Source organism: Aristolochia californica, unplaced genomic scaffold (genome assembly GCF_029961685.1).
Source record: "Aristolochia californica isolate CCGP_79_NKW_82.1479 unplaced genomic scaffold, dmAriCali1.0.hap1 SCAF_15, whole genome shotgun sequence".
Classification (NCBI taxonomy): domain Eukaryota; kingdom Viridiplantae; phylum Streptophyta; class Magnoliopsida; order Piperales; family Aristolochiaceae; genus Aristolochia; species Aristolochia californica.
In genome coordinates, this window is record NW_027181826.1 from 23835136 (window position 1) to 23853444 (window position 18309).

Consider the following 18309-nt stretch of genomic DNA (forward strand, 5'->3'; position numbering starts at 1 on the left):
CTCGAACATATGCAGGTTCGGACTGAACTCGGCTCGATGCCACCCCTAGTTACCTCAATGATCCATTAGATTTGAGCTATATAATAATATAATCGTATTTAGAAATATAATATAAAATTATATTAAAAATTAAACTGTAGTTTAAAGAAGGGTGCAAGTTGGTTCTAACAATCAATTTTCAAATAAATAGAACCACACAAATACCGAAAAATATTGTAAATAGAAAAAAATATAAATATAAATATTTATAAATATTTAGAAAGAAAAGTAAATATAAATAATAATAATTTGTTTATAAATAAATCTCACATAAATCCAGAGGTGCGGGAGAAATTAGAAAATAATAATTATTTATTTATAGGATTTAAAATTAATGGACAATTTTTTTTGCTGTATTTACTATGGTGTTCTAGTCTGAACCTGAAGAACCTGGACCTGCCCTGTGGTTTAATCGGCATTTTGAATAATGTGGAAGCTTGTAATGGTCATTTCTCAGCCAGGTCCTGTGCACGTGCTTTCTCTTTCCGGCTTTTCTTCGGTGCTTTTAAACTAAAGCCACTCAGGAAGTCCACAAGTCACAGGCTTCGCTCCGCACATCTGCGTCGGTTCACTCCACGGAGAGAGAGAGAGAGAGAGAGAGAGAGAGAGAGATACAGGTCGATTAAGGAGATGGAGAGCAGCGACGAGGAAGAAGATTTTCCTTCTCACGAATGGATCACGCCACAGTCCAGAATCAACTCCATTTACCAGTCTCAAACCGAGAAGGTCAGCATTCATCCCTTTACTTTTCCCTCGTTTATTTTTTTTAAACTTCTATTGCGTTTCGTTATTGCAAGTCCGGTTGCTGGAGAAAAGTTCAAATATGCTGGGATTCGATTCTGTAGTGTCTTGTACTGTGAAATGAAGGCATTTGGAAGCTCAGTTAGTGGTGGATTCCAGCATTGCAACTTTTCGTATGCACACATGCCTGTGATTTGCTATGTTTCGGGTGTGCACGCTTTATCTTAGTTATGAAATTATCATTTGCTTATTTTAGTTTGTTCGAAGAGAACTTGCAACTTATTTCAGCAGGTTGTTTGGGTTGATTTTCGTTTAATTCCTCTGTAATGATTTTGAAAATCTTCCGTTTCCAAACGATCAACTCGAAGAAGCTATCAACTTTGATTTAGGCATTCTGTTGTTTTTAGTTTGAACACTTTTCAACAGCATAAGCATATGTGTTTTCTCAGCAGTTCTTATAGCGTGATAAGTGATGTGTATCAGAATCTCTAATTTCCCCTTTCTTCATACCTTGGATTGCAATTTTTCAGTGCATTTTTCTCATTTATGTATTTGTATTCTTTTTCTTCTTAGTCACAGGCCTTAGCACAGGACCAGGTCGTCTTGGTTGTTTGGATAACTGTTCCAATCTCACTATGACAGATAAGCTTGTGTATGTGTTTGTCAATGTGATTTTAATAACCTTTTCTATTTGTCGGGGAACATTATTCTTTTATTTTATGGCAAAACCTTGGTTCCCAGCATGTACTGCAGTAACTAATCTATGCAAGTCCGTTTCTATGACAATAAGGAGGATTTATCCTAGTATAGGTGAAATAGTTTTCTTTCTGAAAAAAAGGATGAAGCAATTTTTTTTGTATTTTTAACATCATAGATATAATCTTTTCTCAATGAGAGAAAGCCTTGAACCGTCAAACATTTATTTTTTGGCTCGATATGTTTGTTGCGCAGCTGCCAGTTTTGTGATTGTGCATGCTAATGTTAATGACATCAAAGTGTTTATTACACTCAGGGCATTCGTAACCTCTGTTCGGAGCTTCTGGATCTGAAGGATGCAGTTGAAAACCTACGTGGAAACATGCATTTGAAGTATTTGGCCTTCCTTAGGTAATTTATGCCACCAACTTTACAGTTAACTATAAATAAGAACCAGCAATAGTAGTATTAATTGTATATAGGGCTTCAAGATAAGTTATCATGGTTGGAGAAACTGATTCATCTGTAAGCAGCTTCTGACGCCCCCAAAAGAATTGGAATCAAATTAATCACAAAGATATCATTCAAGTTTCCAATCATGGTTTGTATAAGCAATTTTCAATGTTCATTTTTCATTAAATCCCATTTTGTAGAACTAGTAACCCTTGAATGTAATTTTCTCTCAGTAAAGTATTCTCTATTAGAACTTGTTTCATTTTTAACAGAGACTCCTTACAAGTCTATGTATATCTTTGTTTTATTTGCCTCTCAGCCTGTTTGTCTGTGCTTGCGATCTTTTTATATGAACTAATACTTTTTTTTCTTATGTCAGTTATTTATTTATTTTTTGTGGGTTCTCTTGGGACTTGAAACTGATAATCCACTGGTTATCTGCAAGTTTTTTTTTCTATTTACTTTCGGAAGAAACTGTGGAATTTTGATGTTATTTCTTGAACATGATATGAATGTCCACTTGGAGGCAGTTGTTGATGGGTGCTTGAAATTATTTCTGATTTTTGTATTTATAGGCCCAAAATCAGTTGTAGATTAACTTGACCATTGTTTTGTACTCTGGGTTTCTTGCAGAATATCAGAAGAGGTCATTGAAATGGAGCATGAATTGGTTGAACTGCAGAAGCACATATCTTCTCAAGGGATACTAGTTCAAGATTTGATGAGTGGTGTCTGTCGTGAGTTGGAAATGTGGACCCAAGCCAACAGTGAGGCTCCAGAAAGTGAGCAGGATGTTCAAAGCTCTGGATTTGAGGATCCTTCTCCTGATCCATTAGATGAGCACAAAGCAGACTTCCTAGAAATGATGGACGTTCTCTTGGCAGAACATAAAGTAGAAGAAGCTCTATTAGCTCTGGAAGCTGAGGAGAAAAGTTCTCCAGAAATGAAAGAAAATGGAGATAATTCAACTTCTGAACCTTCTCCATTTAAAGTTGCTCTCCTCAAGAGAAAAACCATACTTTTTGATCAGCTTGTTGGGATTGCTGAGCAGCCATCCATTAGCATTGCTGAGCTGAAGAAGGCTTTATCTGGTTTACTCAAACTTGGGAAGGGCACTGCTGCCTATCAATTATTCCTAAAAGCCTTTGGGTCCCGTCTCCAGAAAAGCATTGATGCTTTCCTACCATCATGTTCATTATACTCTGAAACTTACTCTGCAACTCTATCTCAACTTGTATTTTCTACCATCTCACTAGTTGCAAAAGAATCTGGTTTACTATTTGGAGACATGCCTATGTGCACAGATCGACTGGAGCAGTGGGCCGAGTGGGAGGTTGAATCTTTTGTTCACTTGGTGAAGGAATATGCACCACCGTCTGAGACAATTTCTGCTCTTCATGCTGCAAGCATCTGCATCCAGGCCAGTCTCACTCACTCCTCAACTTTAGAAGCACAGGGGTTGAAATTTTCTAACCTGCTTGTAGTGCTTGTGCACCCATATATGGAAGAGGTCCTTGAGATGAATTTTAGACGTGCTAGAAAGATGGTTCTTGACTTAGCAGTAGATGAAGACACAGTGCCCTTGACACATCAGTATGGGCCCCCACTTTCACCTTCTGCATCATCAACTGTTATGCTTACTGGCAGTGGAGTAAAATTTATGAGCTTTGTGACGGTAAGTTATATCCAAACTTGCAAAATTTGGCAGCTGGATTATTTGTAGTTGCAAGTGAGTACTAGTGTATGTCTAAGAAAACCTGATGTCTGCAGTGAATGGATTGGATTTCAAGATATCATTATATAAACCAGGTATTGGACATATGAAACATCAAGACCTTATGTTACATGATAATTTGTATTCTGATTTTAGAATAAGTGGGATATGTATTTTCATTATTCATTTCATTAATATCAACAGATTTAAAAATTCATTAAAATGTTTTTAAGAAGGAAAATTGGGGCACATAAAGTATTCAAAAACCTTCATTTTAGGCCATCATATGAACCATATGTTGTGATTATCAGAACAATGATGACAATGAAGAAGAGATTTCATGTTTGTTCATATCTGTTGACAGCCCTGCTGAGATCCACCAATTGAAGGGCCTCAAGTGACTAGAAATACTTAAAATATTATTATTAAGTTCTAACAAGATTCGGAGTTAGAACTTCAGAGAGAGTGATCTAATAGAGGTCACCTTATGATACAATCATTGTCAAGTGACTTCTTCTGGGGTCTATTGTTTTGAATGGGAGTTTGGTATGTTTTGTATTCATTATTGACATATCTCTTCTGCATGTGATGGCACCAATATTAATCTCTGGAATATGCATTCCTGGAAAACAGTATTGGTGAGTTACTGTTTGATTTTCTGGAACTACCCTTTTTGGGGCAAGGAGGGAGGGAGGGAGGGAGGAGACTCTCATTCTGGAATTGTGATTCACATCTCTGCAGAAGGCAATTGAAATCCCTTATTTAGGAGCAAAAAACACCACTAGGTTGCCCAATGTTGAAAATTTAATTTTGCTGGAAATGGAACTCAAAGAAGCCCAATTCCAGACATTTTAACACCTAGCCTTAGTATGAGAGAGATATGGCTGACTATACACTCAAAAAAGCCCAATCCCAAAGATATTAACCTCCATCCTAGTATGAGAGGGATAGGATTAACTATACACATGAATTAGTCAAACTATGAAATTCCTAAGGCATTGATCTAGCCAATTACTGTAGCTATTGTCTAGAATTGTTACTAGCGGCATTTGAAGTCAAGAGTTTAAGAAGTTGGATGAGCATAATCTTTGGTGTTTAACTAATTCAGCAGTCTTTCTTGTATTAGGCAGAAAAGAATGTGCCCCCAGATACTTCTTATCTTATATTGTATAGGTGTATGCTATTCATATCATGTCTAAATCTGTCCACCAAGTGTCATTTTCTTTGTAATGCTTCATTTTTTCTCTTGGCATGCTGGTAAAGTAAGCTGAAGGAAAAGTTCCTACTATTTGATTTTCTACCAGATATTACATGTTAATGCGAATTCCAATTTGTTTTACAGGAGATTGTAGAACCATTAACTCCACTGGCAATTTCTCATTTTGGCGGAGCTATCTTAAATAGGCTTTCACAATTGTTTGACAAATATATAGAAACTTTGATCAAAGTCTTACCCAGCCCTTCTGAAGATGATAACCTCTCTGATCTGAAGGAGCCCATGCATTTCAGAGCTGAAACTGATGCTCAACAGCTTGCACTCTTAGGAACTGCTTTTACTGTTGCTGATGAACTGCTGCCCATGGCTGTATCAAAGATATTTTATCCACAAATTGAAATTAAAGAATCAGGATCTAGGCCCATTGAAAATAGTACTCCTTTTGCTAATAATCCAGTAGAATATAAAGATTGGAGGCGCCAACTCCAACACTCACTGGATAAGCTCAGAGATCATTTTTGTCGTCAGTATATTTTGAGCTTCATATATTCAAGAGAAGGGAAAACAAGGTTAGAAGCACGGATCTATTTGGACAGTAAAGCTGGTGATCTTTACTGGGATTCTGACCCACTTCCATCTTTGCCATTCCAGGTAGCCAGCCCTTTTTTGTTTCAGTTATTTGTATTATTTCATCTGTCAACATGTACATCAAATGCTATGAATTATCTCAGAAACCATTCCAGAGTGGCTGAGTGGGTTCTAACTGTCCCAGTAACTTGTACCCACATTTGATCAATGCATACTTTCACCATAATATGTTAATATTATGTTAATAGTTAGCTATCAGAGGGTTGATCATGATTTGGTTGTGGAAAATAGTGTGTCATGTAGCCCCTTCTTACAGCTAACAATGTGTCTCAGGGGTCATCTGAACTTCAAACAAACTGCTCATTAGTTTATTTTCATCACTGATATCCTATTTTTAACTTTGATGTTTTCTGTGCTGTTATTTGCAGGCCTTATTTGCTAGGTTTCAGCAATTGGCAAGTGTTGCTGGGGATGTATTACTTGGTAAAGAAAAGATTCAAAAGATCTTGCTGGCAAGGCTAACTGAGACGGTAGTAATGTGGCTATCAGATGAACAGGAATTTTGGGATGTGTTTGAGGATGAATCTGCTGATCTTCAGCCATTTGGTTTGCAGCAAGTATGTACCATACCGTCTTTATAGCTTTGTGCTAAACTTGCCATTTTCTCGCTCAATGTTTTTGGTTCCAAACCATGTTTTAGTGCAATTTCATCACATGCTCTCAAAAATGCTTGTTATCCTATTACGAGTGCAATTGGCTCACCTCCAAGTTGAAGGTTATCTCATGTTTCAACTTTAAAGTTGATCGAAATATTGAGTATGTAACGTCTATCTTATATTTACTTTTTTTTTCCCTTGCACCAGTTGATTCTTGACATGCACTTTATTGTTGAAATTGCTGTTTGTGGTGGTTATCCATCAAGACATGTCCACCAGATTGCATCAGCTATAATTGCAAGAGCAATACGAACTTTCTCTGGTAGAGGCATAGACCCACAGAGGTACGTTTCAGCCCATTTTTCCTTTTTTGTCTTTCTTTATTCAATATGTGTAATTCTGAAATGCTGCAAGGTTGCAACTGAACTGGTACATTTTCTCAGTGCGCTTCCTGAGGATGAATGGTTCGTGGGTACAGCAAAGGCAGCTATAAATAAGCTTTTGTTGGGCACAAGTGGCTCTGAATCATCTGAAATCGATGAAGAACATATTATTGTCCATGATGAGATCTCTGATTCTGAGGAGACAGCTTCTACCCTCTCATCCGAACAGTCGGCTGAGACATTTGTTTCTGCTACTATGGGTGAAGCAGAAAGCCCCGTGTATTTTTCTGATTCAGAAAGCTAAACAAGGACTAGGAGTAGGATCTTCTGATCAACTGCCAACTGGGAGAAGTATGAGGTGCAAATTGACAATGCCAAAGTTACACAATTGCAAATGAGCATCTCAATTCATGCAATAGTTACTATTTGTATGATTTTGTCCAAATCATTATAATTTGTTGTTGTATAAGGGCTTCCCTCTTAGTAGGTGAAAGGTTGTGAGCTTTGGTATATATTGTATTAGGCTATAATATTTTAAAGCAAATTTTGTATTTTTACCTTGTCTCCACTTCTTACGATCGCTTCTTCTCCCTGGATTGCGGCTGGGCTTGTATTTCTTTGAAACCAAGCGCATTTTAGGAGTCTCTGGCTTGAGCTACGGTTCATCTAATCTGTAATTTTGGAAGCTCGAAAGAGATGACTGGCGATGACAGTGAAAAAGGTTAAAAGCTTGGAACTGCTGGAGACTGGAGAGTTTCTTCTTCATGTCTGGCAGTAGTCAACCACTGTGCCTGCGTTATTTGATCTACTCAATTAAGTGGGCGCATTTTAGCATGTCCCAATGAGCTGTCACTCAAGCTATTTGATTGCAGTGAGAAAAGCTAAAAGAGAGACGAGTGGATTGGTCAATCCCCTGACATTATCTTCTTCCCAATCAAAACCCCGTCTCACCGAATTCTCTCTTCCTCCTCCCCTCCCTTCCTCCCTTCCTCGTTCCCCTTTTCCATCCTTCTCGCATGGAGACGATCACTTTGAGACCCACCTTTCAGCACCCTCTTATCTCCTCAGCCAAAATGCACCTTGGGTCCATTTGTGCACTCGGGTTCCCTCCACCTTCCTTGAAAGTTCAACCCTCGAGACACTCTCGGAGCCTCATTGTATCGAAAGCTGCTGTTGCTGTTGAGCAGGAGCTGCTGACAAAGGTTTCTCTCATTAGAATTGGCACGAGAGGAAGGTGAGTCTTGAAAGTTTCTTTTTCTGCCTTCTGGGTTTTGTTCGTTTTCGAAGTCTGCATGATTTGGTGTTTTCGTTGTTTGTTTGGTTTTCTTCGAGTTTCCACTGAGAACTTTTTATGTTTTTTAGTGTTTCTTGGTTCTTATAGAGGAAACTAAGTGCATTGTGCATTTCATGAGTTTCTTTATCGAATTTCTTTTATTCTTCTTAGTATATAAACATCTGCGGAGAGTCACGGATTTCTTTGAAAGAATGTTCAAATGCTTTCTTTTTTGCGAAAGCCATTTACTTTCTCAATCCTTTAAATGCATGTTCGAATAGTTCGACATTGGATATAAGTTTGCATCTATCCGACGTTGGTATGTGATAATGATGATAAACTTACGTTCTGTATGGTTTAGATATTCTGTGGATCACTTGATAGTAATTGCATATGCAATTTGGTTCTGCTTTTGTTCTTCTCAGCGTTCAATTTCTTTTTGCTGGGATTCAAAACTTTAAGATGTCTTTCTCTCTCTTTTTTCTTAATACCTCTTTCCTCTTTATTGATTTACTCGTGAAGCCCCTGAGGTGATTTGGCTTCAAACCTCTCATCTTATATCATGAAGCCCCCGAGGTGATTTGGCTTCAAACCTCTCATCTTATATCATGAAGTTTCCTAGGTTTTTGCATCTGTTCTTGAAAATAGAGTCTTTTACTTCTTAGCCATTCCCCTTTCTTTCTCCCTCTCTCTTATATTCTTATATTTTAATGAGTATTTGTTTGTGGAATGTGTTTCCCATGGTTTTCTTGTAAATAAAAAGTCGTTCATTTTGTCTTTTTTTATTGTGGGAATTTGGACCTAATTGTCTCCTTTTCTGGACAACATCTGGAGTCCTAATCCATTTAGATGTTATTCCACCTGCTATGTGTAGGACAGTCCTCTAGCCCTGGCACAAGCTTTTGAGACACGGGACAAGCTCATGGCAACCCATTCTGAGCTGGCTGAGGAAGGGGCAATTGAAATTATCATTATTAAAACTACAGGGGATAAAATTCTAAATCAACCACTTGCAGATATAGGGGGCAAAGGCCTTTTCACAAAAGAGATTGATGAGGCACTTTTAGAAGGATCAATTGATATTGCTGTTCACTCCATGAAAGATGTCCCTACATACTTTCCAGATGGGATGATTCTACCATGCAACCTTCCCAGAGAGGATGTACGAGATGCATTTATTTGTTTAAGTGCAAGTTCACTTGCTGAACTTCCAGCAGGGAGTGTTGTGGGTAGTGCTTCTCTCCGGAGGCAGTCTCAAATACTATACAGATATCCATCTCTTAAGGTGAGAGCTTGAATCAAATTTTTTGTGGCATTAACTTTTTCCTTTTCCAAAAGTCACTGGTGGTAAACATGAAATATAAGGTAAAACACAGTTTTTGGTAAGAAATGCATGGTTGCCATATTGGAAAGGCATACAGTTTCTGCCCAAACCCTTTGGGAATATAAGAGGAGGTTTATATTGGTGACTGGTGTCTCTGGCATTATTTGAACAGAATTCAGAAAGCTTGACAAATTGCATTTAACGAGTGATTGTGGGATTTTTTGTGAAACATTTGATTTTTTTTTCTTTTTTTGACAAGCTAATGTCGTGATCAAATCCTCATAAATATCATGGCCATTCTTCTTTCAGTGGCAAGCCTACCACTTAAATCTGTAAATCAGAAGTTCATCTATTATTTGCAAGAACTTCAAGGCACAAGTTTGTTTTCTATTTAAAAGGCGTGATGTTATTTCCCACGTTTTAGATCAAATGCTATAATTATGCTCTCTACCTAGTCAAGTCAAACCTTGTTAGAAATTGCATATGCCATTTTGAGTGATCTCCAATGATGTATTTTTCTGATTCAAAATACTATATGACTCATTGTAGATGATCATTTCAACCCTTTTAGGGACTTTTTTACCTAATGAAATCTTATTTTCACAGTTTTAGGGAAGAAAAGAAAATTTCAAGTGGAAGTATAAAAGTTTCAGACACAACTGTTTATACTTGTTGATATATATAAAGAGATAATTTAGTGTAAGCATAAAATAGGGAAGAATGTACTCATAAGATTAAGAATACAAAGAAGTTAGCCAACCAACTTGTTAGAAAACCAGAAGAAGGGTATTTTGGTCATTTTACCGTGACTGTAATTTCTGGAGATGATACTATATTGTTCAGCATATTTAAATTTCTTTGTAGTACAAATTTCATGTAATTTTGGTAAGTCTATTCGGAGATATAAGGGTTTATGTAAAATGTAACTAAATAGGGGTAGTTTTTGTAACTGTCTAACACTGAAGTGAATAAGAAGAAGTGGGGGTCATGCTTGACCCCATCCAGAGTAGTTTCTATCAAGTTCTCTTCTCTCTTTCCTCTCTCCCTCATGCTCTCTCCAAAACTCTCAATTTTTACTTATTTTTATCATGGCATCAGAGCTTTAGGTTCTGGAATCAAGCCTTCTTCTTCTATTTTCTTCCTCTTTTGAAGCCAACAAGTTCAGAAAAGGGTTTTTCGAGGTTTGGTCTTGACTGGTTACAAAAAAAATTAATTTTTCTCCTTTTTTTTTCCTGCCAAAACCTTAGGTTTGTTGGCTTCTACTGCTATTAGGTGCAGTCTAATGCTGGAATAATGTCCTAGAGGACATTTTTGGCTAGCGAAAACTCCCAATTTTCTGGTGCACAACCCAATACAGGATTTTGTTTTTGCTTGCATCACCCCCTGTTAAGGTGGTATCAGCCCTATTTTCTACATGATCTACAATAGTTGTTGATTTAAATCATATATTCTGTTTTTTTTTTTTTTTTTTTGGAACAATTTGGGTGTTTTGTGCAAGTATACCTGCAAACCCTATTTTTTTAGGAAGTGGGACCCATACCCTGTGCACCGATTTATTTGGCTGATTATGGTTGCTTAGTGATAGATATGCAGGATATTGTGAAGTTATTACTCGCTCTAGAGAATCTGGTAATTTTGAGGGATAAGATACAATTATAATTACTTCCGAAAGATTAATTGGTCAAAGTTATCTTGCTAGGTCAAAATCTGTTCAAATATGCCTGAAAGCTAAGAAAAAGACTAAGTTCATTAAAGATAATCCCCCAGTCCCACTAAATGATAATTGGGAAGTTGAGGATAGTTAAGTGATGACTTGGTTGCTTAATAGTGTTGATTCCAAAATTAAGAATCAAATTATGAACTGTGACACAATCAAGGAGATGTGGGTCTCCTTAGATCCATTTATGCTCAGGAGAGTAATCTATCAAGGGTATATGAGTTATATGCCAAAATGTTGAGCCTCAAATGAGGTCAACGATTTGTCACAGAGTATTATAGTGAGTTAATTGGCATATTGCAGGAGATCTTTGTTTTTCACCTCTTCACTACTGATGAGAGGGAAACTAGAAAGCAGCATGGATAGGAACACATTGCCACTGGATTGATTAGGACCAGAATTTGATGCTGTCCAAGCACAACTTCTAGCTTCCGAGGATGTCCAGTCTCTCTCTACTGCATATAGCAGAGTTTTACCCGCAGAATCTGATGTTGTGTCACAGGGGGTAAAGTTGTTATAGGTGTTCCTATGTCTGCACTGAACGCTTTGGGATTCAAAAAAGATGTTAAAGGTAAAGGTAGTGGTACAAGGGGCAGAAGAAGAGACAGTCAAGGTTGAGGTCGAGGTCGTGGTGATAGGCAGGACAAAAAATGTACCCATTGTGGACGTATCAACCATGTTTTTGGATAAGTGTTGGGCCAAGTTTGGCAAATCTATAGGGGAAAATTCTCCTATTCATGAGACTACAGAGCATACTGGGCCCACAATGCACATTGTACCTGGAGCATCAGATGAGATGCAACAGCTAATTCAACATATGGCATAGTTGACTACTGCTTCTACTTCATCATCTGTGGCTTAGACTTCTACTCCTACAACTACCCTGGTTAGCTCAGGTATATCCGGTCTACATGTGTATCCTTCCTCTATTTGGATTCTTGACTCAGGTGCCACTACTCACATGTCAGGTATGTCTTCAATATTCTCTGAGCTACAAGAGTCCCCTACAATTAAGCATACCACCTTAGTTGATGGATCTATATCCTCAGTTCAAGGATTGGGTGCATTAGTTCTGTCATCTTTTTGTCACCCCAGTCTGTATTGTTTATTCCCAAATATCATTTAAATTTACTGTCCATTAGTCAACTCACAAAGTCTATGAATTGTTTTGTCACTTTTTATCTTTCTTATCGTGTTTTCCAGGATTTCGCGATGAGGAGGACGATTGGTTCCGTATGTGAGAGAGATGGACTATAGTAATTGGAGAGCTACTCACAACACTCATTATAGGCAATACATTTTGATGACACACCTTTACAGTGGCATCAACGGTTAAGTCATCTCTCTCTTGCGAAGTTGGTTCAACTTTTTCCTCCATTTCCTTCTAATATTTCATTTCAGTGTGAGTCATGTCAGTTGGGCAAGCATCACCGAACACATTTTCCTCTCAATTAATCTAGAAGTAGTTGCTTATTTGACATCGTGCATTCTGATGTTTGGGGTCCCTATCCTGTATCTAGTATTTTTTGTCTTTCATTGATGTTTTTAGTCGATGTATTTGGTTGTATCTCCTATAGGAGAAATCTAAAGTATTTGATATGTTTCAACTTTTCTTTAATCAAATAAAGACACAATTTGATAATTCTCTTCATGTACTTTGCACCGACAATGGTTTAGAATTTATGAACTAGAAGTTTGATTTATTCTGTCAAAGGGATTGTACATCAGTCCTCATTTGTTCTTACCCCACAACAGAATGGAGTGGCTGAGTGTAAGAACCATCGTCTGTTGGAAGTCGCACACACTATGATGTTTCACATGAATGCTCCAAAATCTCATTGGGGAGACGCGATTCTTACTACCTGCTTCATCATAAACAAAATGCCTTCCTCTGTTCTGGGAGAAAAAATCCCTTTACAGGTATTGATACCATTTGACACCTTGTTTTTGTTGTCTCTTCGAGTATTTGGATGTGTTTGCTTTGCACATGTTTTTGGTCCTTTTAGAGATAAATTGTCTCCTCATGCATTAAAATGTATTTTCTTGGGATATTCTCGTACTCAGAAGGGGTATAAATGCTTTTGTCCCTCTACTTGAAAGAAATTTATATTCGCTAATGTCACATTCTTTGAGAACACTCCATTCTACTCATCAGTCTCTATAGAGGAACCTCCATGTCTTACAACTCCAAATACTGTTGCACCTATTGTGGTGGAGGATGTTCTTATTACTCTTTGTGATGCTACTATAGGAAAACTGTTACAAGTATATCAAAGAGGGCACGTGCCTACACATAAGTTATTAGATTCTCCTCTCACATCGGCTCTTGAATCCTCCTTGCCTACTGATCTTGAGTTAAGTGAGTTGCATCTTCCTATTGCTCTTCGGAAAGGTGTTTGTAAAGGTACAAGGTATCCATTGTCTCACTTTGTTTCTTTTGATTCCTTGTTTGATCATTACAAACACTTTTTGTCATTGTCCTCTTGTACTACTCTTTCAGTGCAAGATGCTCTGTTATCTCCTCAGTGGAAGAAAGATGGATGTTAAAATGGATGCACTTCTAGATAGAGGCGCATGGGTTCTATGTAATTTGTCGTCTGGTCCTACAGTGATTGGATGTCGTTGGGTGTACACAGTTGAGAGGTACAAGGCAAGGTTGGTTGCAAAGGGGTACACACACATATGGTGTTGACATGTTTGAAACTTTTTCCCTGGTTGCTAGATTGTCCACTGTTCGAATTTTAATTTTTGTGGTTATAAATCAAGGATGATCATTATTCCAATTAGATATAAAAATGTCTTCTTGCATGAAGACCCATATGAAGAGGTGTATATGGAGCAACCTTCTAGGTATGTTGCTCAGGGGGAGATGAGTAAAGTATGCAAGCTCAAGAAGGCCATATATGGTCCGAAACTAAGTCCTAGGGCGTGGTTTGAAAAATTCATTTAGATAGTTATGTCTGTTGGCTTCTCTCGAAGTCACTGTGATCATTCTCCTTTCATCATGAAGCGAAAAACTAGAATTGTGGTCTTGTTTGTATATGTTGATGATATTATTTTGTCTGGTAGTGACGAGAAAGGCATTGAAGAGGTTAAAATGCATTTGGCCAAACATTTTCAAATAAAAGATCTAGGAAACCTAAAGTATTTTCTAGGTATTGAAGTGGCCAAAAGCAAAGCTGGTTTGGTACTAACTCAAAGAAAGTATGTCACAAAGTGCTGCAAGAATATGGCTTGTTGGGTGCTAAACCAGCAAAAACTCTTATGAAAGTTGGGCATGATCTCTATAATGAACAAAGTGAAGAACTTAAGGACAAGATAGTTTATTGCCGCTTAGTTGGTAAGCTCATCTATGCTGTAGTAACACGTCCTGACATCTCATTTACCATAAGTGTTGTTAGCCAGTTTATGGAATGTGAATGGAAGGATCATCTGGAGGCTGCACAGGGAATATTGAGGTACTTGAAAGACTCACCTGGTATAGGATTGTTATTTAAATCTCAAGATCACTTTTTAATAGAAACTTTCTTTGATGCTGATTATGTAGAGTCAAAACTTGATAGATAATCTACCACAAGTTCTTGTGTATTCTTGGGAGGTAATCTTGTTAATTGGAAAAGTAAAAAGCAAAATGTCATAGCCAGGTCCAGTGTTGAAGTTGAGTATAGAGCTATGGTTCATATGGTCAGTGAATTGATGTGGGTGAGATATATGGTTAGGGAGTTTAATCTACAAAAAGATGAACATACTGTGATAACCAGGCAGACATATTTATTGCTAGAAATCTGGTGTTCTATGAAAGAACCAAGCATATTGAAGTGGACTGTTACATTATTCGGCATGTTGTGATGAAGAGGAAGTCGTTACTCTATATGTTAGATTCGGTGATCAAGTGGCAGATATATTTACTAAATCTCTTGGATGATGTGAATTTGATTTTTTTTTTTTTGGCAAGCCGGGTCTCATGGATATATATGCTCCAATTTGAGGGGGAATATTAGAAAATCATCAGAAGGGCATTTTTGTCATTTTATCTTAGCTGTAATTTGTGGAGATGATGTTTTATTGTTCAACATGTTTAAATTTCTTTGTAGTACAAATTTCATGTAATTTTGGTATGTCTATTGGGAGATAGAAGGGTTTATGTAAAATGTAATTAAACACGGTTGCTTTTGTAACTAACTAACACTTGAGTGAATCAGAAGAAGTGGGGATCAAGAACAGTTTCTCTCAAGCTCTCTTCTCTCTTTCCTCTCTCCCTCATTCTCTCTCCAAAACTCTCAATTTTTACTTATTTTTTTATCAGAACTTGAAGGCATTAGAAAGGGATGGGTAGTCTCAAGAGTCTCTTCATTGGGTGATCCTTCTGCTGAATTTGGGATTTGAAAATAACAATGGTTGCATTTTAATAAGAAAACGACTATTTTTAATTTAGACTCGTGGATACCTGTTCAGATTCATAACAACTCCCATAACACTCCTCATGTGGGACTGTCTTGCACATCAAACTTCATGCGAACTGTGTGAATTGGAGCTTTCTATTTTGACTTTGTTTTTGTTCTTGTAGTATTATTTAGAGTGAAAAGAGGCAACAGTTATAAACTGTAACATTCTGTTCCTTTTGTTTATCTGAAACCAAATTATGTTGCAGGTGGTCAATTTCCGAGGGAATGTCCAGACCCGTTTGAGAAAGCTAGCTGAGGGGGATGTCCAAGCTACTTTATTGGCACTAGCAGGGCTTAAGCGGTTAAAAATGACAGAGAATGTCACTGCTATTCTATCTGTAGAGGAAATGCTTCCAGCCATTGCTCAAGGTGCTATTGGGATAGCTTGCAGAAGCAATGATGATAAAATGGTAAGTCTTAGATTTTGCCTCTAAGTAGTGGTAAATGATATTGGACTAAAATTCAATAAAGGACATCTAAGTTTCACTGTTGAAGTTTATTTGCCAAAATGTCCAAAACAGCTATTTCAAATAAAATAAAATAAAATAAAATAAATCCAAAACTGAGATGTTATTTCTCTATATTCATCTCAATATGACAAGTTGTTTTGAGTCTCCTGGCACCTGTTTGTGATAGCCATTCGTGAGGTCTGACTTGACCAAACTAAGGATCTACTGACTGCTGATGGACCCCTACTCGAGTGAAATAGACTGCTTGGTTCTTAAGGGAAGAATGGTAGAAGTTTTAGTTGAATTTTGATTGGTGCCATTTAAGGTTGTTATCCGATGGTTGGAAGGCCGCATGAAAAGTCTATGGAGGTCCACAGTAGAGAAACAAGAGGCATCTTCAGATTCACTTTTGACGGGGTTTTAAGTGTAGGATACTATGTGGTGCATGAATGGAAATGGGATGTTTTGACAAGTTTATTGTATTATACACTCTATTAATTGGATACTGGGAAGTGAAAAAATTACAAATGGTCTTGGTAAGAACGTCTAAGTTAAGTTGTATTCAATTTTGTTAGGCCACCCTGCGCTCCGGGCTCCTTTTATTTTTTCTGCTATAGCTACTTAATTAGTGGCTAGCTCTTCCAGAGAGCTAGGTAGGGGTTGGAGGTGAACGTCTCATAGACCTCAAACGGGAAAACTACAGTTGTCTCTGCTGGAGGTAAAATTCTTGTTGATTATTTGGTGATACTGAAGCATTACTGAACAGAATGTGTAAGCTTCGTCTTTATGGATCATTTTGCTTTATAATTTCTTTATTCTGAATGCCTGAATAGGTCTCGGATTTAACCTTGCAGGCAAATTATATAGGTTCACTGAATCATGAGGAAACACGACTTGCTGTTGCATGTGAGAGGGCATTTCTCACAACCTTGGATGGGTCCTGCCGCACTCCTATTGCTGGCTATGCATACCGGGATAAGGATGGGTACTGCGTGTTCAGAGGCTTGGTTGCTTCTCCTGATGGAACAAGAGGTTTTTATCTTTTCCTTTTGCATCTTTATTAGTTCAATTAAGATGCAGAAGTAATATTATGAGGATAAAAATTAACGTGCAGTGCTACAAGCTGACCCAATCAAAACATGATTATAAAAAGGGAATCCCTGTCAAAACAGAGTCCCACAACAGAGTAAATGAACCGAACAGGACAAGCATAACTAAACTTGTGAAAAATATAAATTTGTATATGTTGTCTATTGAGAAGGGTACTTGAATTCAATCAACCTGGTTCTTCCTCATTTTCAGTACTTGAAACTTCAAGAAGAGGCTCGTATTCTCTGGAAGAAATGGTTCAGATGGGTAAAGACGCTGGAGAGGAGTTGCTTTCACAGGCTGGTCCCAGTTTCTTTAACTGGTAACTGCAATTCAAAAGGAGTAAAAAAGAAGGGAGAAGGTAAACAGAGTGTGATAGCATCTTTGGAGTTTTGCGAGCGGCATCCCTCAGGGGCATTGGAGCTTGTACTTTTTGTAATCTAATGGTTGTATTTTAAGTTCTTTAGGTAGTTGATTAGAGGAGCTTCTTATTCTGAAACAATCAAATGCATTGATTCTTTTTTTTCCCTCACTCTCTCTGCTTGTGAAGGTTCATGGTGAATAAAAATGGGCATTTGAAAAAAAATTCAGCTGGAAGAGCTTGCTTGACTGAATTGCAAAAAAAAAATAGGACCCAAAAAATTGGAAGACTGGGAATGAAATCATTAATTGGATCCCGATAATTGACAAAAAGATCAAGTTGATATGTAAACGATAAGGTAATTAAATATTTGATATTGATTACGATAAAATAAAATAATTATATGTTGTATTAAAATTAAAATTAAGTTTGAATAAGATCAAAATTTAAATTTTAATAAAATTAATATTTTTTTTAAGTATAAAATATTGTATTAGCTTAGCATTACATAGAGTAATATCGTATTATAAATTATTAAATATAAAATTTAAGTTAATATTATCTTATGAATTTTTAATTATATATTATATTAAATTATTATTATAATAAATGCTTATATTAGATTTTTATATATCAATAAAAAAAATTAAATGCAACTAAAACTAAAATGTTAAAAATAATAAAGATTAAGTGACTTATAATAAAACACATGTTAATGATAGATAAAAATATTTCTTTAACAATTATAAAAAAGTATTTTAGAGTATATTTTAAGGAAGATTCTCAATAAGATCATGGAATATTGAATATCATATTATATTATAAAATTAATATTAAAAATATATTAAATTTATTTGGATTTATATTATGTCATAAATTAGAATAGATCATATTACTAAATTATAGCACATGTGACTAGTTCATATAATTAGATTATTATTATAATATATGGTATATATTTAATATTATACATTTATGGTATATGATAAATATCAAGTTAATTATTTATAGTTTTCACTTTTTTTAATTCCCATTTGTAAATAAACTATATTAAATGTTTTTCCCTAATCAAAATTGACCTAAAGCTGTTAACATTGCAAAATAGGTGTACCACATACATTTTTTGTATTGAGTATTTAAAAAATATTTATATCCTATTTAAAAT

At 36.5% G+C, this 18309-nt stretch overlaps 2 protein-coding genes across 4 annotated transcripts; both read left to right on the forward strand.

The window, feature by feature from the left end:
* Positions 1–586: 586 nt before the first annotated feature.
* LOC137951632 (exocyst complex component EXO84C) lies at positions 587–7043 on the forward strand. Of its 2 annotated transcripts, none has more exons than XM_068798427.1 (7): positions 587–765; positions 1793–1887; positions 2563–3604; positions 4986–5510; positions 5876–6064; positions 6311–6447; positions 6547–7043. In XM_068798427.1, the coding sequence occupies exons 1-7, from the start codon at positions 670–672 to the stop codon at positions 6788–6790; spliced, it is 2328 nt and encodes a 775-aa protein (XP_068654528.1). In that variant the 5' UTR covers positions 587–669; the 3' UTR covers positions 6791–7043. The 2 variants fall into 2 exon arrangements, with proteins under 2 accessions (XP_068654528.1, XP_068654529.1); XM_068798428.1 differs by lacking the exon at positions 587–765 and adding an exon at positions 1352–1432.
* Positions 7044–7376: 333 nt separating this feature from the next.
* On the forward strand, positions 7377–17311 carry LOC137951759 (porphobilinogen deaminase, chloroplastic-like). 2 transcript variants are annotated; one of them, XM_068798648.1, is made up of 5 exons: positions 7377–7720; positions 8639–9044; positions 15452–15655; positions 16549–16726; positions 16997–17311. In XM_068798648.1, exons 1-5 carry the CDS (start codon positions 7503–7505, stop codon positions 17107–17109), a joined length of 1119 nt encoding a protein of 372 aa, XP_068654749.1. In that variant the 5' UTR covers positions 7377–7502; the 3' UTR covers positions 17110–17311. The 2 variants fall into 2 exon arrangements, with proteins under 2 accessions (XP_068654749.1, XP_068654750.1); XM_068798649.1 differs by having other exon boundaries at positions 7662–7720; positions 8634–9044.
* Positions 17312–18309: the final 998 nt, after the last annotated feature.